General features: G+C 40.6%; 1 protein-coding gene across 5 annotated transcripts in view; it reads right to left on the bottom strand.

Moving 5' to 3' along the window:
* Positions 1-8,651: 8,651 nt before the first annotated feature.
* Positions 8,652-26,100, bottom strand: part of UBE2D2 (ubiquitin conjugating enzyme E2 D2) — a 53,299-nt gene continuing 35,850 nt past the window's right edge. For 4 of the 5 annotated variants that reach the window (XM_042936734.1, XM_042936738.1, XM_042936753.1 and 1 more), the window contains 6 exons: positions 25,520-25,583; positions 17,709-17,740; positions 17,553-17,630; positions 17,359-17,464; positions 11,946-12,039; positions 8,652-9,580 (listed from right to left, as the gene is read on the bottom strand). In XM_042936734.1, coding sequence (XP_042792668.1) covers positions 9,535-9,580; positions 11,946-12,039; positions 17,359-17,464; positions 17,553-17,630; positions 17,709-17,740; positions 25,520-25,583 — 420 coding nt within the window. In that variant the 3' untranslated portion in view covers positions 8,652-9,534. Of the gene's footprint in view, positions 9,581-11,945; positions 12,040-17,358; positions 17,465-17,552; positions 17,631-17,708; positions 17,741-18,448; positions 18,502-25,519; positions 25,584-26,100 lie in introns of all 5 variants that reach the window. The other variant, XM_042936763.1, reaches the window with a different exon arrangement.

The raw sequence follows: 26,100 nt of genomic DNA, 5'->3' as shown, positions 1-26,100 counted from the left end.
GCTCTAGGCGATCCAGGCCGGCTCTTGGCGACGCCCGCGCTGGCGGCAGCCCAGGGAGTGTGTGGAAATGACACCGCCAGGGCGGCGGAGATCCCCCCTCCTGACATTGGCTGGAAAGTGGAGCAGCTCGTCAGGGACAATCAATGGCGATCGATCGCCAAGCGGCGCTGGCGGACGGCGTGGGGGAGGGGCGGCGGGCCGGCGGAGGTGGGGGCATCCGCACCGAGGTCAAACAACACACAGACTTGCAAAGGGAGACAGCAGCACAGAGGGGGTCACACGGACACACAATACGTAGTTAGAGAAACATCACTAAGGGGCACTGCCACCACAAAGGAGGAACAGTAACTACATGGGAGTTATACCACACAACAGTTTGTGCCACAAGTCTTGACACAAGGGTTACACAAATGGTTCACGTGGACACACACAATAGTGTCCAGACACAACCATAGACACATTATCATACAACCAGTTCACCCTGCCACTCACAACAGGCCCTTGTACCACCACAACCTGTGACCCTATGCCAGACACCTACAACATCCCCAGGACACAAAATGAGTAATACATTCCACTTGCTGGTCTCAAACCAGGCAACAGTAGGGAGCTGCATACTCTGGCTGCACAACAAAGTCACACAACAAAGCAAGAAAGTCACACAGCCAAATTACAGATCTTCACCACCACCTCAAGGAACATTGTCAAATTGGGTGTCACGCTATGCAACAATGCAGTTGTGCCCCATATTGGCAACATAACAGGATCAAGAGCCTAAGTACACAACAAGGCCACACAGCACCACAAGTGGCACCTAGCAAATAAGACACAGATGCAGCTGTATGGCATCCCCAGAGGAGGATATAATATGGCACAATAAACAAATACTGGGGCGCAGGCAACACGGCATTAACTCACAGGGTTCTGACATAACTAAATGAGCTTCTCCCAGGTGAGCACTTAGCACAGGGCCAGGCACATGGTGAGCACTCAAACCACAGAGGGTCTCAGGATCATTATTAATAGTTATTAGTGAGTCCTATCAATATAATGACTGTAACTACTAAAATAGCCTCACTCTCTCCAGTAGGTTCATTCCCCTCCAGGAACCTGATTCATCCCAGCAACAAAACTAGTTCTGCCATCACACACACCTGGGAAACACTACTCAAGTGCCACAAACACAACTAATGCTGCTACACTTAGCCACAACAGTGGTCACACCTTACCACTTTCCCTACTACGGAGCCATGCCTAGCACACACTCTGGGGCTCTGGTGGGGAAACCACCCCCAATCTCTCACCAGGTGCAACTCAACTAGTGCATAGCTACTGGCCCAATTTCCTGTCACTCTCACCAAGTTGTAGAACACAAAGCACCTCTCGCCCAGTAGCAATCTACTCTGTTACATATGGCCCCAGACCTCTAACATAGTCTCCTTAAGGACCCTCTCTAATTAATCCCTTTCTCCATTTCCCCATACAGAAACTGAGACATCAGTTCCAAAGCCCTCGGAAAAGCCCTTTCTATTCCAAATCCAAAGCAGGAAACAGGGTTGGCCACTGATCTCAGCAATTTCAACCCCCCCATTCCCAGCAGTGCATGTGTGTGGGAGCAGGGCCAAGATCTGTCATTCCTTCAACACACCCTTATAGGCCACTCCTGTGGTTCCAGTATAGGGCCAGCTGGGCTGTAGCCCTCACTTCCTCCAGTAAAAGCCTGGGCCATCCCAGGGGCTTCAAACCCTTGCAGCCAGGGAGCTCCCCCTAAAGGTTCTACCCAGAAAGACTATGAACATTCCCTAGTTTTGCCCAGCTGTGTGACCTTGGATAATTCCCCAACCTCTCTGTGCTGGGATCCCAAGTTCTGTCAGCAGACTCCAAGAACTCCTGACTCCCAAATCTCATGTGTACATGTACATGCATATATGCACACAATGCACACACACACTCTTTAGGGAGAGAGTTGTAAGACAGAGCTATTAGCCTCTGACCTAGGATGGGGGGCAAGCAGGGACCCTGGGCTGTGTGCAATTCGACAGTCAATCACCCATGGCTCATCCCTTAGCCTCATCCTTCAGGTAGGGCTGGGAAACAGCTTGCAGAAGTCTGGCCTCCTTCCACAGGACCCCTCAATCCCAGGTGGCTGGAGGTAACTCCTCCCACCCCCTCTCTAGACTTTTATTCACCATAAGGGGTAGATGGACTCCCCTTTTGTCCCCCAAGAGAAGCAGAGGGAAGACAAACCCTGTTCAGGGACACACAGGCTGGCCAGGTATGTCCATCCAAATGTCTGCCCATTGTGTTTATTGGCACACTCTCGCAGGTCTTACCAAGTGGGTGTGTGAGCTGTGGGCCCCAAAGAGGCCCAGACAGCCTGCCCCAAGTCCCTGGGTATGTCAGGAGCTGATCCTGCCGTGAAGAGGGGAAAATCTCTGGCTTCTACAGGAATCCAGGAATGATGTCTTATTGTCCATGCATACCTCCTTGAGAACTCATAAGCACCCAAAAGCCACAGCCTTCAACTTGATAAGGCCATTTTCCACCAAGCATTGCCTAAGGGCCAGGTGCCCTTTTCTAGATTAGAAAACCAAGTAAAGGAGAGAAAAAGTAGGTGCCCAAGAATATACAATTGAAAAGTCATGGCCTGTGATTCAAACCCAGATTTGAACCCATAAGCTACACAGCTTATGCTCATACCCATGTACATAAACACTAAGGAATGTCCATGCTCACAATTCTCACAAGTTCACACACACACACACACACACACACACGCGCGCGCGCAGACCCCTCCAGCACATATTCACACACACAAGCAGACCTACACTCTCCCACGCCTGGAGCCTGTCAGCCACATTCTCCAAGGTTCCCTCCCTCTAACAGGGACAGGGGCAGGCAGGGAGTCCACATTCCCAGGTTTCCGCCCTGACCCTGACCACCCCCCTTCCCCACTCAGAGCACACATTCCTCCTGCTGCAGCCAGATAACCAGCCCCAGGGGGAGGCCTGGGGGAGAGCAAGGCATTCTGGGGGCCAGGCTGCTGGCCCTACTCTGGGCTGCTTGAGTCCAGCTCTACTGCCTGGCTCTGGCAGGGTAGGAAATCAGGAACTTTCCCTGCAGATAGCTCCACTGGCCAGGCTAGACCCAAGGCTTCATTATGGGGACTTTCTTGGGCCCAGAGCCTCAGCTCTCTAGAAAGGACCTCCAGGGCCTCTCAACTCATCCTTTGAACGCAAAATCCCCTTATATAGTTAGAAACTAGAGTAGGATCTGGGGAGCCCTCAAGACTCCTCTCTCCCCCACTGTTACAGTCTGTCTTTCAGTAGTTGAAAACCTGGGTTTCAGGCACCAACAGCCCCTAGGCAGGTTTCCCCATCTGGGGATAGTGGTGGTGAATTCTCACAATTCTGCCTAGGGTGTAGCCACTTGGAGGGTTCAGCAAATCTGGAGACATTTGCATATCCAGATGGCCAAGACTGGAATTTCAAAGAATTCCCCAAGAAGAGGCAGCTGGCTTCTGGGTAGTGGCCCTGGAGGCTCACAGCTGTTGGGCTGGAAGACTGGGGAGTCTGGAGCCCTCAAACACAAGATAGATTAAAACAAACAAGGGAAGGCCAGAGCCCTATCAACCAGTCCCCAGCTCTGTTCCTCCTGTCCCTAGGCCTCCATCCCTCAGGCTATGAAAACATGTCCTTGTTGCCCAGAGTAGGTGGGCAGGCAGATGAGACTGGGCTGGTTGGCTGGAGTGACAGGGACTGCTTGCCTCTGGGGAAAGGCAAGAGTGGGCACCAGGCAGAGAGCTGCCAAAATATGAGATCTCATTATTCATATGAAGTGATGGACAGGACCTTTACTCCCATGCAACCTGTAAGCAGGTGGACAAAGGGCCATGCCCTGGACCCTACTAACCTGTCCACAACCTAGGGATATGGCTACTCTACCAATGGAGAGGAGAGAGGGGAACTGGTAGTTTGACACTTTTGGCAGCCTTTGGGGCCTGTTCCCTTGCTGTGACTAAGGCTATGACAGGGCCTGACTGAGCTAGATATTGGTCCATCCAGTTCTGGATAAAATGTGACAAAGCTAAGCACAAATAGGCCTCCCCACCCCAACAAAAGCCCCTCTCAGGTTCTGTCCAAGCAGATTTACTGACCACCCACCTCACGGTTTTAACAGCCATGGGTCACCACTGCCCTCTGCTGGCCACTCAGGCACTAGCATCCACTCAGATAGCAGCTCACACCCCTACTCAAGCAAAATGCACTTTAGTCACCTCCTCCATCTGTGGGCACAGTAATTGAAACCCATCCAACTGTCACCTAAAGTTAGAGGGCAGCAGGGGGCAGGATAAGCAAGGACAAACAGAGACAGTGTCAGAGGAGAAATTACAAAGGAATCCTGCCCCCTCCCCCAAAGTTTACATCTTAAACTTCAAAAGGAAATGCCCTTTCTATACAGCTTAGAGGTTGAACCCACCCTCATGGAAACAGTATCTGCCCCATAACCTGTTACAATGCACCAGAACCTCCTCATACCCATTCTTATGCCCTCTCCTTGTCTCCTCTAAAGGAAGACCAGGAGATGGCCTGGGGCCATACTTACAGAAAAGCTCAATTTCTCTGGCAGGCCTGAGAAAGCCTTGGATCCCTGTCACAGTGCAGCAGGTGAGGGGAAATCCTGGATACCCTCTTAAACAAGGCCAGCCGCCCTCAATTTTTAGTGCAGCACCCTGCGAGGAGCCACACTTTTCAAAGATGGCAGCAATGCCATCTGAAGGCGGGGAAACTGCCCAGAAAGACCTAACCAGTACGGCTCCTTAATTAGCTGACAGAAGCCACAGACACCCTTGCAGTCAAGTAGGTAGCCTAGCTTTTGCCAACTATCTCAAGCATGACCCAACTCTCGCACCCATGAGACGGTGCTGATACTAAAGCCCAAATGTCAGACTGTATTTGAGCTGTTTCTAGAAACTTCGAAGTCAGGGGGTCCAAGAAGGAGCTTTGGAGCGTCTAAAGCTACCCTCACTTCCTATGGAAAACCTAAAAGCTGAGAAAGCTGACAATTTGGGGGAGTAGTTGATCCTGAGGACAGGAAACTAAACCGTCTCTACTCATTTTCTAGCGGCACTACAGTTTAAGTCAGAGGAATACCCTTTAAGAGTCCATTTTTTTAAGTACTGAGGAAGACATTCAAATAGGACAAGTAGCTCAAAGCAAAGGAGAGAGGTGCCTGAGAAAACGGTAGCTGTTTCTCCTAATATCCTCAGGAAAAGTCTGAAAGAAGCACAGCATATTCACCAAGGCCGGAGCTGCTCTTCCCTGGACAGCAGTCAGACAGCTTAGCCTGGGCACTCAGGAGCCCCAGCCCCAGAAAAGGCCATTCTACCAATAACAACTTACAGAGGAGGTTAAAAACAAAAACCCCCACTCAATAAAAAACTATTAAGAGGCCACCTTGGTGCTAAGATATTCATACAGTTCCCTATCTGTTAAGAGGCATATTATACTCAGCCTCTGATCAGGTGCAGCTCCACAAGTAATCCAGAGATGGAAAGTGACCACTTGTCACAAAAATGTCTAACTCTGATTCAACCAGTCCAGGAACAGTCAATGAGAAAGGCCAAAGCTGGTTGGTGATCAGGTTATACATTCAGCCACTAAGGCCCAAGGACTTAAAGGCTTTAGACAGTCCCAACCCTTGAGCTTTCCCACTCTTATCAACTAAGGTAAAATATGGAGGCAACAATGGAGCAATGTAGTTGTTTCATGAATATTAAACATGACAAAGTGATCCCATGGCCAGACCCAGGAATTGACTTGGAAATATTCAAAGGAGCCTGAAGACCAACTACTTAGCAGCTGGAGCTTTGAAGGCTTTTAAGGCAGTTTTGTGGAGTACAGAGAACTCACAACCACTTTTCATCTAAGTGCATGTAAAACATAAGGAAAAATTGAGTAGAAAAGAGGCTCCAGGAGCATCCCAAAGGAAATTTATTTTCCCTTTTGGATGTATATGAATGTATGTATATTTGGAAAGTGTGCTACCTTCAGTTATTTTCATATTAAAAATCCGTGTTCTCTGGGGTGCTTGGGTGGCCCAGCCAGTTAAGTGCCCAACTCTTGATTTTGGCTCAGGTCATGATCTTGCACCCTTATGGGTTTGAGCCCCGCATCGAAATTCTCTGCCCCTCCCCCACTCACTCTCTACCTGTATGTATGTATGTTTGGGGGAAAAAAATCTGCGTTCCCTTGTATAACCTCACATCCACCAAAATAACCCATCACTTGAAATGAAGTGTTTCACAAAGGGAATCAAAAGGAGATGGGTCCCTAATACTAGTGACAATTTTCTATGGGGTAATAAAGATGCTTATTCCTGAGTAGGAAGGAAGGAATAAAGGAAGGAAGGAAAGATATGTTCACAATTCAGGAGACCCAGGAACTAAAGTTCTTCTATTAAAGCCACCGGGTATTAGGGAGTATGGTATAGCAGAATGAGACAAAAGCCAGTTTCACCTTAATTGCAGACAAGGGACAGTTTATAGGCATTCCAGCAGTAATTTAGAAATCATTTATTTCTCCTGATAATATACCTAGGGCTCAAAATAACCTGGTAAGGCAAAGAGAAATGGGGGAAAAAAGGGGAATACTGTAGCCATTGGAAATGGGAAAGGAATGCTTCTATCACTAGGTCACTACAGAGAACACGGTCCCTCCCTCTGACCACTACCATATCCTTCTCTCTACAGACCTCCCTGCCATTCCCTAACCCAAGAGCTCTCCTTCCAAGTTGGTGTATTATCCAAAGTGTAGAAACTAGCAGGACAATGCTACCTTTGACCACTGGCCAATAACAGAGCATGCAAATATCTGAAATCATGTGGTTTTATCAAGAGGGACTGCTCCAACTCTAACTTGTCCACGGCACTCCATGTTAAGAATTAAGAAGCAGGGAGCCTGGGTGGCTCAGTAGGTTAAGAGTCCAACTTTTGGTTTCAGCTCAGGTTATGATCTTGCGGTTCCTAGGTTCAAGCCCCATGTCAGGCTCTGTGCTTATAGTGTGAAGCCTACCTGGGATTTGCTCTCTCCCCCTCTCATAAATGAATCAATCAATGAATCTTAAAAAAAAAAAAAAAAAGAACTAAGAAGCAAAGGGAACTCATACACTTATCAATTTTGATACACTGGGGAACCACTGCCTCACCAAGACACTCAGGGTTACTACAAATAAGCTTTCACATGTGATAAAGCTGGAGACATTCCTGTAAAAAGCAATCTGATCCCAGACAAGAACCACCCGAAGTTAACACACATTTTTTATGACTGGGGAAGGTGGCCTCCCTCAATGAGACTTTCTTCTGGCGAAGGCACATGGATACAGACTGGACCAAATATGCCCTATATTCAAATAAGCAAGACCAAACTGCATTCAAGGGCCTAATTGTTTGTGACCATTCAAACCCTTTCATTTGGTATCTATATGCCAGATGATGGCTTTTATTTAGCACTTAGAAATGCTTAAGAGCACTCCTGTGAAAGTATCTACGTTATGACATAATCAATGGTAATGAGCTGGCTGCTCTTGAAGATGACAAAGAATGGGGCTTTCAGGATCTGTGCAAATGACCCACACAGTCACCGGGCTAGTTAACAGCATATCCAAAACTGATGAATTCCCACCTGCCAATAATACTGAGAATACAGGGCAATTTTAGGTTAGAGCTCAATTCTAACTCCTTTCCCCACACCTGGTTAACAGCCAAACCTTCTTTGCAAGGTCAAGAATGCTAGAAATGCTAGTAAGTAGCCAGCAGCTAAGCAGCAGTTCAAGAGGTTTCAGGTTATAGCACACTTCAGTTCTGAGATGGGGATAGTGACACTGAGAGATAAGACAAGTTAAACAAGTTTAAAACCAAAAGCAGTGGACATTTATTCCTCAATTTTTGTGCAAGAGTGTGAAGATGCATTTGAAAGAACCTGATGGCTGGAGAGCATCAGCCATGGCCTTCAGGATGGCCTGGTTTACAATTAGATTAGGAGAAGGAGATGAAAAAAAAGTAACTTGCCTAGTTCACACGAATGATGTTTCTGGCAAACACAGTTGTTTACAAGTTTCAAACTACAATTTACTAGAGTCAAGGGAAGACTTCAAAAAGCCACATACAGTACAATTTAAAATTGGATGAACATCCTGCAATGTCAGTGCAAAGTAATTATGTAGACTCTCCAATACAAGATTGTGCTCATGTTTCCCAGGTTTGGTCAATGTTGCTCTTTTACAATCACAATCACAGAAGCTTAACTTACCAAATAGCAATGCCTTTGTTTTATGTCCTATGTACCAAGGGAATGTCACAAGGTTTTGGTGAAATGCAGCTTAGTTTCATTAATAAAGCAAATTTCTTATTTAGTTTAACAGTCATGTTCCTGGAATACTGCACATGTAAGTTTCATGGAAATGCTTTTAAGCTTATGCCCTTGTTCGGTAAAATTACTTTCAAGATATCCTTTTGACTATGTAAACTGGAATTGTTTCATGATTTTGAAATGCAACCAGTATAAATGAAAACATTTTAGGGGTGGGGGAAAACCCACCACTAATCTCTGCTAGACAAAGTTCTTAAAATCAAAAGGCCTATTCACACAAAATTATATGTAATGACTGTAGTAATCAGTTTATTACACAGATTAATCATTCTTGAACGTACAAGCTCCAGGGGAGCAATTGGGTCTTTAAATATACACAAGTATTTCCATCAAATGAATTTTCACCCTTACATCCAGATAGACCTAAGCAGTTAAAAACATAAGAAAAATAAGAGCTATTAGCTATGTATTAACTGAGAAACCACATACAAACCAAAGAATGTGGAAGAGAGAAAGGGGCTGAAAGGACAAAGGTTGAAGGGTGGGGAGATGCAAAAGATGTGGGAACAAAGCCCATCACACTTTATGTACTAATAGCTCCAATCCATTTAAATGTTGACCAGTTAAACTTAGACCTTAAAATACAGGATGTGGGTAGAGTTTAATCTGGTTGGTCATAACTTTCACCTAAGACGGAGGTCCTTCGGAATAAAATGAATACAGAAACAGCTTCGTGTTCTTCGCCTTGCTTTTCATAACTGTTTTGAGTTTAAAAGGATTCCACTTAAAAACAATCTCCTACAGGTCAGTGGAGCTTTTCTTCCCCATCCAAGCACACACCATACCCACCACCCCTCACCTTGCCGTTATCCAAATTTAAGTCAGTAAGGAAAACTTTTAGTCTCACACCTAGGTTACGCTTGGAGAACTGGCTTGTCACACACACACTTCTCTGCTAGGAGGCAATGTTGGTACAGAAGTACAGTATTTCTAGTTTGTTGTTCCAAGTATGTACAACACGCAGCACTGCTGTATCAGGTAAACATGTGCACAGGGGAAGATGAGGCGTGGGCTCATAGAAAGCAGTCAAATGGAAATCAAAAGGACTTTCTCTTTCAGAGTTCCCCTATCTTTATTTGTAGAGGTTATCCAACAATTTCTTTAATTACATCGCATACTTCTGAGTCCATTCCCGAGCTATTCTGTTGTACCTGTACACACAAAGAGAAGCGTGGCTTAACACAGGTGGAGTCAGTCAGAAAGCAACAGATTTCATTCATTATCCTATCTAATAACTTGAAGGGACTAACTAGTAGTAGTCTAGCAAAGACTTCTAAATTTCTATTAAGCATTTAGTCAGTGATGGTGGGAAAAGGCTGTAAAACCCAAAACAATGTCCTTTAAATGCTAATAGGATTCTGATTACATGTTAGCATTTGCTGGTACACCTTTATTCTATATTTGACTGACCCATTTCTTCTTTTTTTTTTCAGTTTTATTATTTATTTTGTGAGAGAGAAAGAGAGAGAGAGAGACAGAGAGACAGAGAGAGCGAGCGAGGGGAGAGAGCAGTGGGGGAGAAAAAATCCCAAGCACAGAGACAGCACAGAGCCTGACGCAAGGCTCAAACCCATGAACCATGAGAGCATAACCTGAACCAAAACCAAGAGTCAGATACTGACTGAGCCACCCAGGAGCCCCAATGACTGACCTATTTCTAAGAAAGATCTTCAGTCACTGATTCATTTATTTGGAATTTTTAAAACTACATAATTCTACATTATATATGGTTCTTAAAATCATATACCAATAGTGATTAAATTCATGTAATACTTTCCTAACAATGTGGTTGCTAAAACTGAATGGGTTTATTACTCCAGAACATTCTAGTAGTAAAATAAGCAGGGCAGAAGATTCTTTGTTTAAAAAGAGATGCAGGAAAAGTTCAGTGAACAATACCACTACAATCACTTGGAAAATGCCTCTTGGTAGGCATTCATGCCCACCTAGATACTGGACAAAATAGGTCTCTCATTAAAAGTTTATTTGTGTGGGGACTCCTGAGTGGCTCAGGTGGTTGACAGTCCACTTCAGCTCAGGTCATGATCTCATGGATGGTAAGTCTGAGCCCTGCATTGGGCTCGCTGCTGTCGGTGCAGAGCTCACTTCAGATCCTCTATCCCCCCCCCGTCTCTCTGCACCTCCCACACTCTCTCCCTCAAAAATAAAGAAACATACTCAGGTGCCTGGGGGGCTCAGTTAAGCACCTGACTTCAGTTCAGGTCATGAACTTGGGGTTCGTGAGTTCGAGCCCCACGTCAGGCTCTGTGCTAAGAGCTCAGAGCCTGGAGCCTGCTTCAGATTCTGTGTCTCCCTCTCTCTCTGCCCCTCTTCCACTCATGCTCTCTCTCTTTCAAAAGTAAGTATTTAAAAAAAAATACTATATAAAAAGTTAACTTGTGTGGGGCACCTGTCTGACTCCGTCAGTAGAGCATGCAACTCGACATATCTCAAGGTTGTGAGTTCAAGCTCCATGATGGGTGTACAGATTACTTAAAAAAATGTTTGTTAAGTCTTAAAAAAAAAAAAAATTGTGGATGTATTCACAAATAGAAAAAAGCAGGATCTAATTTTATTCTGAATGCAGCCAGAAATACATGACTATAGATACCATTCAGACCTAAACACAGACAAAACTAAACTAAGAACCAGTTGCAGTTAAATTCCCTCATTGCTGGTGTAGCTCCATTTAAAAATATACTATCTGTAAGACTCTCTAATCCAACAGAATTCAAATAATTCTTAATCCTTTTTAATTTAAAAAAATGTTTTATTTATTTTTGAGAGAACACAAGTTGGGGAGGGGAGAGAGAGGGGGACAGAGGATCTGAAGTGTGCTCTGCATTTGAACTCATGAACCTCGAGATCATGACCTGAGCTTAAGTTGGACGCCCTACCGACTGAGCCACCCAGGTGCCCCAATTCTTAATCCTTTTGACTTTAGAAAATGATCCATAATTTCCCACCTACTGCCTCCTACAGTCTTACATGAATGCACAAAATTAAAAAATTAGAACTTTCAGTTACTATCTTTTTCAATATTCTGACCACTCTTCAATAATTCATAGTACAATTGTAAAATACATAAATTCTTTTTTAAAAACATGTAAATTCTACATTAAGATTTGTTTTTAAAGGAAATTTGGGGCTTTCATGTCTTGTTGTAGTAACTTTCTTTTTAGATTATGCCAAATGGTAGAAAATCAATTCCCTTTTCCCACTCAGTTACAAATACCTACCAAAGACAGGCTTTCGTAAGTCAAAAGCCAAACAGGAGACATGAGGCTGTTAAAAAATAAACTACAGAGAAGTTTTTCTAGACAGTGGGAGTCATTTGAAACAATGAGAGATAAGATCAGCATCTTCTACTTATAGACACTTGATGTAAACACTCTTCTTTCTGTTCCCAGGTCAGTATATTAGAACTTCATTTTAAATATCTGACTCAGCCCTGAGTTAAGATCTGAGACACAAACATCTCCACCCCACCACAGGTACTTTTCTGGCCATACTTACTTTTCTCTATCTGTTTTGTAGATCCGAGCAATCTCAGGCACTAAAGGATCATCTGGATTGGGATCACACAACAGAGAACAGATGGACAAGAGTACTATAATGGTGGGGGAAAAAAAGGTATAAATTAGTAGAGGATAAAAACAAAGGGTTGAAAGAAACATGAGATGCCAACACACAAGAAAATTCTAAGAACCTATTCATATTGTGGTGTCTAGGAGCTTTGTGAGTTCTACCTAACTTTATAGTAACAAGAATCAACAAAAATTCATGTAGGATTTCTCTATGCTTGAACCCCTAAGGATACTGGCCCAGGCTGATGAAGTGACTTGTCCACTGTCCCTGGTTAGTGAGTAATTAATGTAGAATTAGAATTCAGGTCTTCCAAGTCCTAGACCAACACTTTTCATAGGCCATAAAACTCAATATTTAGAAACCCATCTTCAGAAATAAATGGCTCTCAAAATTCCAAAGACAACCACACTACTGAATGCTCTCAGAAGTGACAACCATGAAATCGAACAATCACTGCTTTCTCTACGACAGGTATTACATTCAGATGCGATGGATTTCATTTTTAGTTGAAAACAATTTAGTCTAAAAACATAACGGCCCGTATTTGCCCCCAAATGGAGGTGGCCATACTTAGTATACAGGATACAACATTTTAAGTTCTCAAATTCTTTTCAGTGACAATTTAGAATCTCATCTAAGCCATTTTCTCAGTGACAACGTGGAACACAGCAGACAAATAATACAATTGCCTCTGTTCAAATTTGTTGTAAACTTATGTATTCCTTACTGAATGCAAAGGAGGAGGCCAAGGCCACTAATTGTATTAAATCCAGGGGTCTCTGACATACTAAAATAAATTCTAATTCTTCTATTCTGATGCAAGAGAACTCAGCTATCTTATTTCTAATATTCTGTAGCAGGAGACAATGATTCTAAGCTCATTTTACTCCCAAAACATCAAATTCACCAGGAAAATAATTCATTTTCCTACCTAGAGAGATCAAGGGCTTCTGAGAGGTGAGGAAAAGGTTCACGTGCCCTTTATCATTCACTTTGTTAACAAAAAAGCTATTTCCTTAAGAGTATATGGAAAATAAAAAACATCAGGAAAGATGTTTTCTGACTCTTCATTCCTGTTGCCCACAATTCTGGCAGATGGCATTCCCAAAACATCTTCTCTTCCCATTGTCAGGTGTATCACCTGATGCCCTCTTCAAGCACAGAACATTCTAACAGCAATAAGGAAAGATTTCATGTATTTCCTGGAAATGACAACAGGAAGTTACAGATTTTTGAATGTTCATGAAATTATTGACTATTACTGAAAGAAGAAACTTGTCCAGCCCATCAAATTGGCAAGAATTCAAATAAATCTTCACCTGAAATTAGATAAGCTACCAGATTAGTATTTGCACAAATTCCCTTACCAAATTTCTCTTCCAATTATTCCAATAAGGCAACCTTAAGAAAATTTTTTTAAATAAATAAATTTTTTAACTCTTTCCAGGAAGGAAAGGAAGGTGGGGTGGTGGTTACCTGGACCTGGTAAAAAGATTCTTACTGTACTACTGAGGGTCCTTTTAAGTCATACAACACTGCTTTTGGCTTATAACTTACTATACATTCCTTCTCCATAAAGAGATACTCCTATTTGTATAACCTGCAGAGACACTTCACTGAAATGACTAAATTTTTATCTACATCAATATTTTTCATCAGTATATACTCATTTTCATCAGGGTCATAACCCACAGTCACTTCTAAATCTAAAAACATATAATCAAGTGGCTTTATAGCACATTTAACCGCTTCTTTTAAGGTTTCTGTATATTCAGATCCCTAACATATACACTCAAAGCAGAAAGAACTTCAGGTCAAAGTTACTGCCCTCGACAAAGGAATAATATCACATATAGGATTCAGGCCTTTCACAGAACTACTTGCCCAAACATTCAATTTACAAAAAGGAGTCATTAAAACATTAAACTTAGGTATACTGATATAATCAAGTTCAACAAAATAGAATGCAATTATTTTAAAAGATAGCTATCCAGACAAAGAGAACATAAGTCAAATAAATTAATGGCCCTTATGAGGTAGTGTAACTGAAAAATCAACACTAAGCACAGAAGGGGGAAGAAAAAAAAGAGCTATGGTTAACAATTTCAGCTATTAAACCTTTCCCCTCCCACACACACACACACACACACACACACACACACACACACACAATCTACCTCTCTTGGTCCCATTACTGGATTTCTATCTTTACTGATACTTGGTGAAGGAAGAACCACCAGGCAAGGAAATCACAATAACAACACTTTCACAAGCAGCCCCTCAATTACAAAGAGGCTTACAAAAAGAAAAGGGCCCACTTATCTGGAAAACTATTTCAGTCACTTTTTTTTTAAAGACTTTATTTTTGAGCAATCTCTATAGCCAATGTGAGGCTCAAACTCACAACTTGGTGATCAAGAGCTGCATGCTTTAGTGACTCAGCCAGCCAGGTGCCCCTCAACTTTTAAAAATGTGTTCTCCTAGTTTTTTGTTTATATTTTTGCCTGGGATGCCATAATTTTCAATTTGATGCCCCAGACTTTTTTTTTTTTTTTTTTTTGAGAGAGAGAGAGAGAGAGAGAGAGAGAGAGAGAGAGAGAGAGAATGCACACATAAAAGCAGGGGAGGGACAGAGAGAGAGAGACTTGAGTAGGTTCCACGATCAATGTAGAGCCCAATGTGGGGCTTGATCTAACCACCCTGAGAGCATGACCTGAGGTGAAGTCAAGAGTCTGACACTTAACTGACTGAACCACCCAGGCACGCTAAATGCCCCAGTCTGGTTAAGCATCCGATTTCAGCTCAGGTCATGATCTCATGGTTCATGCGTTCAAGCCCCATGTCAGGCTCTGTGCTGACAGCTCAGAACCTGGATCTTACTTCAGATTTTGTCTCCCTCTCTCTGCCCCTACCCCACTCATGCTCAGTCTCTCTCTCAAAAATAAATAAACATTAAAAAAAAAAAATTTTTTTTTTTTTAAATTGTCAGAGGCACCTGGCTGGCTCAGTCCATAGAGTATGCAACTCTTGATCTCAGAGTTGTGAGTTCCAACCCACACTGGACATAGTGCCTACTTAAAAAAAAAAAAAAAAAAAAAAAATTGTTAGAGTATACAAGTCATATTTATAAAAACAACAAAGTTATAACAGCAAATATCCAACATTTTTTAGAACAGTGCCTTTATCCTAGTTATCTGAGTGCTTACAAGAAACCAATTAACTATGCATTTTGCTTTTTGAAATCTTTATAACAGTAATGAAATGGTTAGAATTACCATCCTATTTTACAGATGAAAAACTGAGGAATACAGAAGTTAATGTGTCTCAAGATTCATGTGATAAGAGGTAGAGCTGAGAGGTGAATATAGGCAGTTGGATTCAGAATCTATGTTTTTTACCATGGAACTATGTTGCCGCCTGCCTAAATGTACACATTAAAGAAAGGATAAAATATAACAAAATAGTAAAGAAAAATATTTCATACACCAATCTCATCACCCAAATGCCCACATTATTTCTTTCTAGCTACTTAACATACTTTTTTTTTAAGATTTTTTTTTTAAAGTAATCCCTACACCCAACATAGGTCTCGAACTCACAACCCTGAGATTAAGAGTTGCAAGCTCCATTGAATGAGCCAGCAAAGAGCCCAAACATACTTCTATATTAACTTGACCTATAATATATACAAATTTTATCTCTTTTCTGCTTTTTTCAAACATAGTATTTTCCCATTTTTTACAATATTGGTAAGGATCAATACTCTTTTTAAAAGTGTGTGCTAGAACGGATTATTTCTTCCTCTACTGTTGGATCTTTAATTTCTAATTTTTAGAAATAAGTAAATGTTCACAAATGTTATTTCCACACAGGTTCACAAATATACTTCCACACAAAACATTTTTAGCGTTTGAGGTTATCTATCTTCTTAGTACAAATGAATGAAACTAGAATTACTGGGTCAACGGGAAGTAATGATTAAATCTCTTATCTTTTAATACATACTGACTGGGATTTACAAATCTATACTCCTACCTGTGGTATGTAAGCACCCGTTTCAATGTACTTCACCAGCATTTGTTTTTTTTTTTTAAAGATCTTTGTTAATTAAAAAGGTGGAAAATGGGAACTTAATTTTCATTTCTTTGATTGTTTTGCTCCTTTCTGACCATTCACCTATTGGGATCTTTTTCTTACTTATTTTTATATATGTTCTTTCTATTTTATTTTTTTAATTAAAAAAAATTTTTTTTTTAATGCTTATTTATTTTAGAGACAAAGAGCACAAGCCTGGGAGGGGCAGAGAAAGCCAGAGACAGAATCTGAAGCAGGCTGCAGGCTCCGAGCTGTCAGCACAGAGCCTGACATGGGGCTTGAACCCATGAACCAAAAGATCATGACCTGAGCCAAAGTCGGTTAAGGGGCTTGAACCCATGAACCAAAAGATCATGACCTGAGCCAAAGTCGGTCACTTAACCAACTAAGCCACCCAGGTGCCCTGTATGTTCTTCCCATTTTAAACACACTAGCCTATCTTCTCATTTGCAGCCTATTTCTTGTATTTGTGTTTTGACAGCTTTTAATCTACTTGTGATTTCATTTGGGTATGATGTTGAGGGGCTGTACAATTTCAAATCAACAATATAAGAAAATGTTTGTTAACTACTCAGTTCACAGATATAAAAAATTCCCAACCTACTCATATAATTAGGTTTTATTTAGAACTACTGGATATTTCATCACAAAATTAGTGACAAATCTTTAAATATACATTCAAACACACATACACAGGACTATATACGAAAAAAATCAAGATGATCAAATAAAGAATTTTTTATTAAACTGGTCATATTACAGGATGAATCTGTTACTAATAGAAACCTCAAGACCAGACCTGATAAAACCTTAAAGAGCCTGAATATGAATTCACCTATCCTTTGTTCTTCAAGACCCCATAATCTATATTTATACCACAAGCATTCCTCTAAAAGGGCTGTTATTTCCTTTTCTGGAACAGTATCTATCCTTTCCATTCGTGGATTTCAAGGTTGGAAGAGATATTAATTATCTTCTACTTTAACTTTCCTCTAAAAAATATTCATACCTAGAGGCCATTTTCCAACCTAAGCTTGAATGGCATAATGGTCAGAGTAGTCATAACACCAAAGAATACCTATGCCTGAAAATCCAACTCCCTCCAGTGGTCTCAAGGTCTACTAAAAAATAAGGGGACTGCTACCTCCTCTTAATAGGAATAAGAGTCATCATTTCAAAATAAGTAACCTTTAAAAGACAAAAAACACTGCTGCTTTATCTTGATATCAGATACCTATTCCATTACCTTTTGAAATAGTTAGTGCTGGAGACCACTGTGACCGTAGAATATCAAGACAAATGCTGCCATTACTGTTAATATTTGGATGATAAATTCTTGTTGTAAATGCAACCTAGAGAAAAAAGAAAAACTTTTATAAACTGGTTTACTGGTATCACAGAAAGCACATAAAAAACAAGTGCCATACATATCCCAGTTACCTTAGGTGGCTTGAAAGGATAATCTGTTGGGAAATGAATTGTCAAGAAAAATACTCCACCCTGATAGGGACTGTCATTCTGTTGATAACAAGAAAAGTGGGATTAAAATGAGTGAATTATATCAACATTTATTCCAAAATCAATCTGAATACTTACTGGCCCCATTATCGTAGCTTGCCAATGGAACACTGAAAAAGAACAAAAAATCATCATGAAGTAATTATCTCCATTATAGGTACACTATAATAACATATCATTCCCTGTATAATCCCAGTTTATTCATAAGCAATATGGTAAGCCCTAGGCAGGATGACGAATCTAAATCAAGTCTGAGTCTGAAGAGAGAAAAGAAAATGACTAGTATAGTCTAGAACACTGGTAAGATGCATAATGAAAAAGTATTTGGGCTAAAAGATCTTGAAAATTCTTATTAGGGAGACAAAAATTCTTGACAAGGCCCAAGCTCCACTTGTAAATCAGCATTTCTTACTTCAGAGGGTAAAAAAGAACCAAAGATTCAACTCTTCAATGCGTTATATCATTTCCTTAACACATTAATATACAATAGACTCCTTTTATAATACTGGTATAGAGCAAGACTGTAAAGTCAAAGTAGATAATATTCAAATTAGGAAAGACTGGCTTTTACAGCAAGAAAAAACTGAGAGCACTTACATGTAGGGCTTTAGAATTACTAGTCCCTTACTAACAGATGAAAGATCAATATTTGTCTCTTTTTAAAATGATCTAGAATCTACAACATCAACAAGGCAGAGAAACACGAACTAAACTAAAAACACATTAAGATGGAATTTGATTAACAAAAGCATCTGAAGACCTACCATTAAAATCTTAATTGAGTATTCTGTTACACTAGTTAATTTAAGAATACCTACTGGAATCACTGACTCAAGTCTCCCTCTGGAACTCTTCTCGACTCCTAGCTCTCCTTGTGGAAGTATAAAAAAGGAGGTAAGAAGGTAGTGGGAGGATATCTAACACGGACTCAAATAACAATGGTTTGGTAAATAGTTCAGGAATCACTACGATGCCATAAAAAATAAGGGAGGGGTGTGGCACCTGGCTGCCTCAGTTGGTAGAGCATGTGACTCTTGATCTCTTGGTTGTGAATTCGAGCCCCACGTGTGGTATGGAGTTTACTTAAAAATACATACATACATACATACTTAAAAAAAAATCACTACAGTTTCCTGGCTCAGTTGGTAGAGCATGTGACTTTTGATCTGTAGGTTGTGAATTCAAGCCCCACGTGTGGTACGGAGTTTACTTAAAAATAAATAAATAAATAAATAAATAAATAAATAAATAAATAAATAAATAAAAACTTAAAAAAAAAAAATCACTACAGTTTCCAAGTAATAGAATTCTCTAGAAATAGTTTGGGGTAAAATATTTGGCCATTAGCATAAAATATTGCTGTATCTTACGTCTAGATTTCAAAAACCTTTCATTTAAGGATCAATTTTAGCAGCTGTTAAAAATAAAAATTTACAGGGCTCCTGTGGCTCAGTAGGTAAAGCGTCCGGCTTCGGCTCGGGTCATGATCTCGCAGTCCGCGAGTTCGAGCCCCGCGTCGGGCTCTGTGCTGACAGCTCGGAGCCTGGAGCCTGTTTCGGATCCTGTATCTTCCTCTCTCTCTGACCCTCCCCTGTTCATGCTCTGTCTCTGTCTCAAAAATAAATAAACATTAAAAAAAAAAATTAAAAAGAAAATAAAAATAAAAATTCACGGGGAGCCTGGGTGGTCAGTTGGTTAAGTGTCTGACTTAGGTTCAGGTCATGATCTCCAGTTTGTGAGTTCGAGCCCCACATGGGGCTACCTGCTGTCAGCATCTTGAGAGCCCAGTTGGGATTGATCCTCTGTTCCCTTCTCTCTCTGCCCCTCCCTGCTTGCATGCAGGCTCTCTCTCTCAAAAATAAATACATATTACAAAAAAAAAAAAAACTCATGGTAATGAATTAAAAAGTTTTGATAGTCTAAAACAAGCAAAAACAAAAAAACTCCCACTACCATCCTGGTTTGATGCTGAAAACCAAATTACACAAACTAAAAGCTACAACCTCTTTCGTGAGAGTTTAAATGTTAAGTTCACATCTCACTGATTACTCTTTAGAATACTCAAAGATGAAACTTTTTCTTTTTTTTTTTTAATTTTTAATGTTTATTTTTGAGAGAGAGAGCGTGAGCATGGGAGGGGCAGACAGAGAGGGCAAAACAGAATCTGAATCAGGCTCCAGTCTTTGAGCTGTCAGCACACAGCCCGACTCAGAGCTCGAACTCACGAACCGTGAGATCATGACCTGAGCCAAAGTCAGAGGATTAACAAACTGAGCCACCCAGGCACCCCAAAGATGAAGCTTTAAGGCTAAAAAACATAACCACGAATATCTGTTACAGTTTGAGAATGAAACTCAAGAGACCCACATTTGAATTCAAGTACAGATCTCCAGAGAGTCACATTCACCAAGAGGTCAAAACAAAAGGGGCACCTGGGTGGTGCAGTAGGTTAAGGTTCTGACTCTTGATCTTGGCTCAGATCATAATCTCACAGTTTTTGTGGGTTCGAGCCCATGCAGAGCCTGCTTGGGATTCTGTCTCCCTTTCTCTCTGCTCTTCCCCTGCTTGTGCTCTCTCTCAAAATAAAAAAAAAAAAAAAAAAACAACTTGAAATAAATCAAATCTTTTTTTTTTTTAAAGAGAAGCTCAAAAGTAAATGAAACAGATTATATGACCAATAAATCTTTGCCTCATTTTTTCCTTCAGGAAAAAATACTTGTTTCTGCTCACCAGATCTTTGCACAAAAATGGAAAAAATGTAATGGTACATTAAATATGGGTATTTAAAAACTAAAGCACTGTATTATTAAGTTCATTCTTAAATTTATCTTTTTTTTTTCATGTTTTTATTTATTTATTTTGAGAGAGAGTGAGCACACAGGAACAGGGAAGGGGCAGAGAGGGAGAGAGAGAATCCCAAGCAGGCTCTGCACTATTTAGCAGAGGCTGATGCAGGGCTCAAACCCATGAACTGTGAGATTATGACCTGAGCCAAAATCAAGAATCAGATGCTTAACTGACTGAGCCACTCAGGTCCTCCTATTTCTGTTTTTAAAGTTTATTCATTTTGAGAGAGAGAGAGAGAGAGAGAGAAGAGGGAGAGAGAGAGAGAGAGAGAGGGAGGAGAGAGAGAGAATCCCAAGCAGGCTTCGCACAGAGCCCAACTCAAGGCCTGATGCCATGAATCATTGAGATCATGACCTGAGCTGAAATCAAGAGTCGAAGCTTAACTCACTGTGCCACCCAGGTACCTTCTTAAAAGTAATTTCTATGCCCAACATGGGGCCTGAACTCACAACCCCAAGAGTCACATGCTCTCGGGGCACCTGGGTGGCTCAGTCAGTTAAGCATCTGACTTTGGCTCAGGTCATGATCTCACAGCTCTTGAGTTTGAGCCCCGCATCAGGCTGTGGGCTGACAGCTTGGAGCTTGGAGCTTGGAGCCTGGAGCTTGCTTCAGATTCTATGTTTCCCTCTCTCTCTCTGCCCCTTCCCGACTAGCTCTCTGTCTCTCAAAAATAGATAAACATTAAGAAAAAAAAAAAAAAGTCACATGCGCGATCACCTGAGCCAGCGAGGCGTCCTTATATTATTTTGAATATAAAATAAAAGACTTCATTCTTACACTAAATATCAATAATATGGTGCTGAGGGATTTGACTGCTAGAATAGTCAAAAGGAGCTCAGAAAGTTTTGTTGTGACCAACAGTTTCTTTCTTCCTAAGATTAAATTCTGCCTCCTTCTAATATTTAGCTACACAGTTACACTTTATTTTATCCTTATACAATTCATCAGGAAGACTTGATCAGGACTTTTTGACAATAATTTATCTCAACTGTTCTCAAACACTCCCTAAGTTTTAAATGTAATATCAGCAGACTATCTAGATGACCAAGTGTAAGGAAGTTATTCTGTCCCTAATGAGATTTTCCTTATTCTCTTAGAAGGTAGGCACTATTAATAGTTTAGCAGCAGGTGACCCAAGTCACCTGAAAAGGGTGGTTAGGAGTTAAGGGAGAGGTTATTACGTTTTAAACAGCTATAGAGAGATAATCCGTATATCATAAAATTCTTCCACTAAAAGTTTACAATCCAGTGTTGTTAAGGACATTCACAGAGTTGTGCAACCATCACTACAATCAATTTTAGAACATTTTCATCATCCCCAAAAGAAACCCATATCCATATGCAATCACTCCACATTTCCCCCAGATCTCTAGTTCTATGCAACCATTATCTATTTTCTGTCTTTATGGATCTATATTTCGTAAAAATAGAACCATACATTATGTGGTCTTTTATATCTGGCTTCTCTCACTATGTTTTCCTTTATTAAAAAATTTTTTTTAGTGTTTATCTATTTTGAGAGAGTGTGTGTGCACACACATGTAAGCGGGAGAGGGGCAGAGAGAGAGAGAGAGAAAATCCCAAGAAGGCTTTATGCTGTCAGGGCAGAGCCCAACACGGGGCTCAATCCCACGAACTGTGAGATCATGACCCGAGCCAATATCAAGAGTTGGACAGCCAACTGAGTGAGCCAGTCAAGCATCCCTCAGCATGTTTTTAAGGCTCATCTATGTTGTAGTACACATCAGTACTCCCTTTTTATTGACATGGAATATTCCATTGTATGGACATACATTCTATTTATGCCTTCACCAGCTGGTGGGCATTTGGATTGTTACCACCTTTTGGCTATTACAGCTACCGCTTCTACGAACATTCATGCACAAGTTTTTGTATGGACATGTTTTCATTTCTCCTCGATATAAACCAATGAGTGAACTCACATATGATAAGTCTAACTTTTAGAAGAACGACCATATTTTTGAACTGTATCATTTTACATTATTACCAGCAAGATATTTAGGTTCCAATTTCTCCACAATCTCATCAACACTTATTATTTGACTCGCTGATTCTACCCATACTAGAAGGTGTGAAGTGTTAGTTTATTATGGATGTGATTTCCATTTCCCTGATGACTAATGATACTGAGCATCTTTTCCATGTGCTTATTGGCCGTTTGTAAATTCTTTTTAGAGACAAGTCTATGCAGATCCTTTAGTCATTAAAAACAGAAATGGGCTATTTATCTTTATATTGTTGAGTTATAAAGATTTTTTAAAATAATTTTGAATAAATTTCCTTATCAGAGAGATGATTTGCACAAATTTTCTCATTCTTTTTTTTTTCATTCTTTTTCTTAATGGTATTATTTGCAGCACCTAAATTAGACTTCATTAAATGTAAAATCACCTTTTTTTTCTTTTATTGCTTATGCTTTGGGGAGTCTTATTTAACTAAGATAACTTTTCTGAGAAAGGAATGTGATAATACTATGCAGAGCAAAGGGAAATTACTTCAGCATACTGAAGACAACTTCAAAAATGGATTCTATGCCCCAGAGTTCAAACACTTTTAATGAAAAGATCAGCCACTCTCAACTTCGAGGAATTTTGCTGAAATAAAACCACTTTTTCAACTCAAACACCACACTGAAGCAGGTGGAGTGTATGATACCACGAATGACAAAACCAGTATCAAAAAACTTGAAAATGAGTCCACTTTGGAAACCACCGTGAGTCTCTTCACTATATTCTTCTCTAAAGTAGTTTACAATTTCTACTCCACTCACCCAAAAGAACTATTGTGAGGCTGAACTGAGATAATGCATGTTTAAGTACTTGGCCTATCCTGTTTGGTATCAAACACTATAGTTACTCATAACGGACCAATCTGAACAGAATAATGTAAATGGGATTTTTCATCACATGTACTCCTTTTATAATTTATACCATATCTGGCTTTTTAAAAATGTTTATTTAGGGGCGCCTGGGTGGCTCAGTCAGTTAAACGTCCGACTTCAGCTCAGGTCACGATCTCGCGGTCCATGAGTTCGAGCCCCGCGTCGGGCTCTGGGCTGATGGCTCAGAGCCTGGAGCCTGCTTCCGATTCTGTGTCTCCCTCTCTCTCTGCCCCTCCCCCGTTCATGCTCTGTCTCTCTCTGTCTCAAAAATAAATAAAATGTTAAAAAAAAAAAAAAATTAAAAAAAATGTTTATTTGAGAGAGAGCACATGCACTAGAGCAGTGGAAAGACAGAGAGAGAGGGAAACAAGGGATCTGAAGCAGGCTCTGTGCTGATAGCAGAGAGCCTGGTGCAGGGCTCAAAATCATGAATCTCAAAATCATGACCTGAGCCCAAGTCAAGACACTTAACTGACTGAGCCATCCAGGCATCCCCCATCTATTTTATATGTAAAGCAATCCCTGTAAAAGGGCCTTGCTTTGATTCCTATTTGATTTTTTAAAATTTTTATTCATTTTTGAGAGAGAAAGAAAGACCGAGCACAAGTGGGGAAGCGGCAAAGAGAGGGGGAGACACAGAAACTGAAGCAGGCTCCACGTTCTGAGCTATTAGCACAGAGCCCGATGTGGGGCTTTAACTCACAAACCAGAAGATCATGACCTGAGCCAAAGTCATACACTTAACCAACTGAGTCACACAGGAGCCCCAGAGCCTTGTTTTGATTCTTAAGTTTAGCAAGCTAAAACCAACATATTTTTTTTTTTTTAAACGGTTATTTATTTTGAGAGAGAGAGTACATGTGCAGTGGAGGGGCACAGAGAGAATTCCAAGCAGGCTCCTATTTGTCAGTGCACAGACCGATGTAGGGCTCGATTCCACGTATCATGAGATCATGACATGAGCCAAAATCAAGAGTTGGATGCTTAACAGACTGAACCACTCAGGCACCCCCAAAACCAAAATTCTTAAGCAAAATCAGGAAAAGATTTTAAACATAAGCCAATATAACCTCATTTATTTTTTTGTTTTAATGTATACACTTGTCTTACAAAATTGTTTTCAAGTATGCTCTTTTCTCCTATTTGCTAAATATTATACTCTTTTGTCAATTAGTTTTGTGCCGTAAAGTACAGTCTGGTTCAAATATCCTCCTTTTAGGGACACCTGGGTGGCTCAGTTGGTTGAGCATCTTGACTGTGGCCCAGATCATGATCTCACTATGAGTTCGAGCCCCACATCAGGCTTGCTGCTGACAGCTCGGAGCCCACTTCAGATGCTCTGTCCTCTCTCTCTCTCTCTCTCTGCCCTGCTCCCCCCCCCCCCCCATATATATTCTCCTTTTAAACAATGTTAGAAGATGGTATAAGGGGGGGGCATGCTGTAGTGACACAAAGTGAAACAAAAGGAAAATTATTATCCAACATGTATGATAAGGCCTAATAAATTATTTTAGACAGGATTAAATAGATAAACTGGACATTAAAAATAAACAAATTGTACCTGTCTTCACAAGTATGAGCCAGTTGAAAGACAAAGACAGACAGACAGACAGACACACACACACACCACTATCCCCCCTCATCCTTAGGATTATCTCAAAGAGTAAAAGCTAGATATAAGTAAAACCTCAAATATTTTACCCCAGCAAAATACCCAGAAGGGTTGAAGGATAGAGGTAGGAAGGGGCCAGAACAACTATACAGGCAATATCTGGCAGAAAAGGTTCAAAAGTTTCAAAATGAATACTATAGAAATTGATGAGATACACATAGAACTGCATCTTTTGCGGACAAGTAAGTGTAAACACTGCCTCTTCCCTACAGCATAATTATCTCTTCACACAAAATAACCTTGAGAGAGATATTATTCATTAGTCCCACAGTTCCCTAGAGGCAGGCAGATGGTTATGCAGTTGCATTTCATCATTCCCTTTATTTTTATTTTTTTATTTTTTATATTTTTAAGTTGAGACTGTACACTCAACATAGAGCTGGAACTCACTACCCTGAGATCAAGAGTTTCATGCTCTACCAAGTGAGCCAGACAGGAGCCATTTTATCATTCTTTTTAAATACTTACTATCATCTCCAACAGGACCTGCTGAACACTGTGCTGGGGGGTCCCGTGCCAGGTCATTCAATTCCTTAAAAAAATAGAAAGAAAGGAAATGTATTCAATATATACGTAACTTTTACCAATTAATAAAATTATCACTCATACCAATATTCTCTATCCCACTAGTGAACTTTGAACAATCCTTAAAAGTCAGAGAAGGATAGATCCGTGAATCTTTAGGTTAAAGTATTTGGGATTCTTGAATACAAATGTATGTTTAAAAAGTGGATCATTTTTGCCTTGTTCAGAGTTCAGTAAGTAAATATAAGGAAAGTAAATATGTATTATATACTAAAGAACTACAAAAACTGTTTTAAGGTAAAAATGTAATTTATTAGTTTTCAAAAAAGAAGTTTCAATACCAGTTTTTGTATCTCAAAACTATTAGGTTACACTTGGGACAAGCTCTGGAAGTCATAAATGTTTCAAATGACATGGGACCATCTGACGAGACACTGATAGGTTTTTAGCTGATATAGACAACCAGGGTTCCAAAGGCAGTTGAAAAAACTTAAAAAGGGATATAATGAAAACGCCGGATATAT

Source organism: Panthera leo, chromosome A1, assembly GCF_018350215.1.
Source record: "Panthera leo isolate Ple1 chromosome A1, P.leo_Ple1_pat1.1, whole genome shotgun sequence".
NCBI classification, from domain to species: Eukaryota; Metazoa; Chordata; class Mammalia; order Carnivora; family Felidae; genus Panthera; species Panthera leo.
The sequence above is the reverse complement of the archived record's forward strand: the minus strand, read 5'-3'. Positions and strand labels throughout refer to the sequence as shown.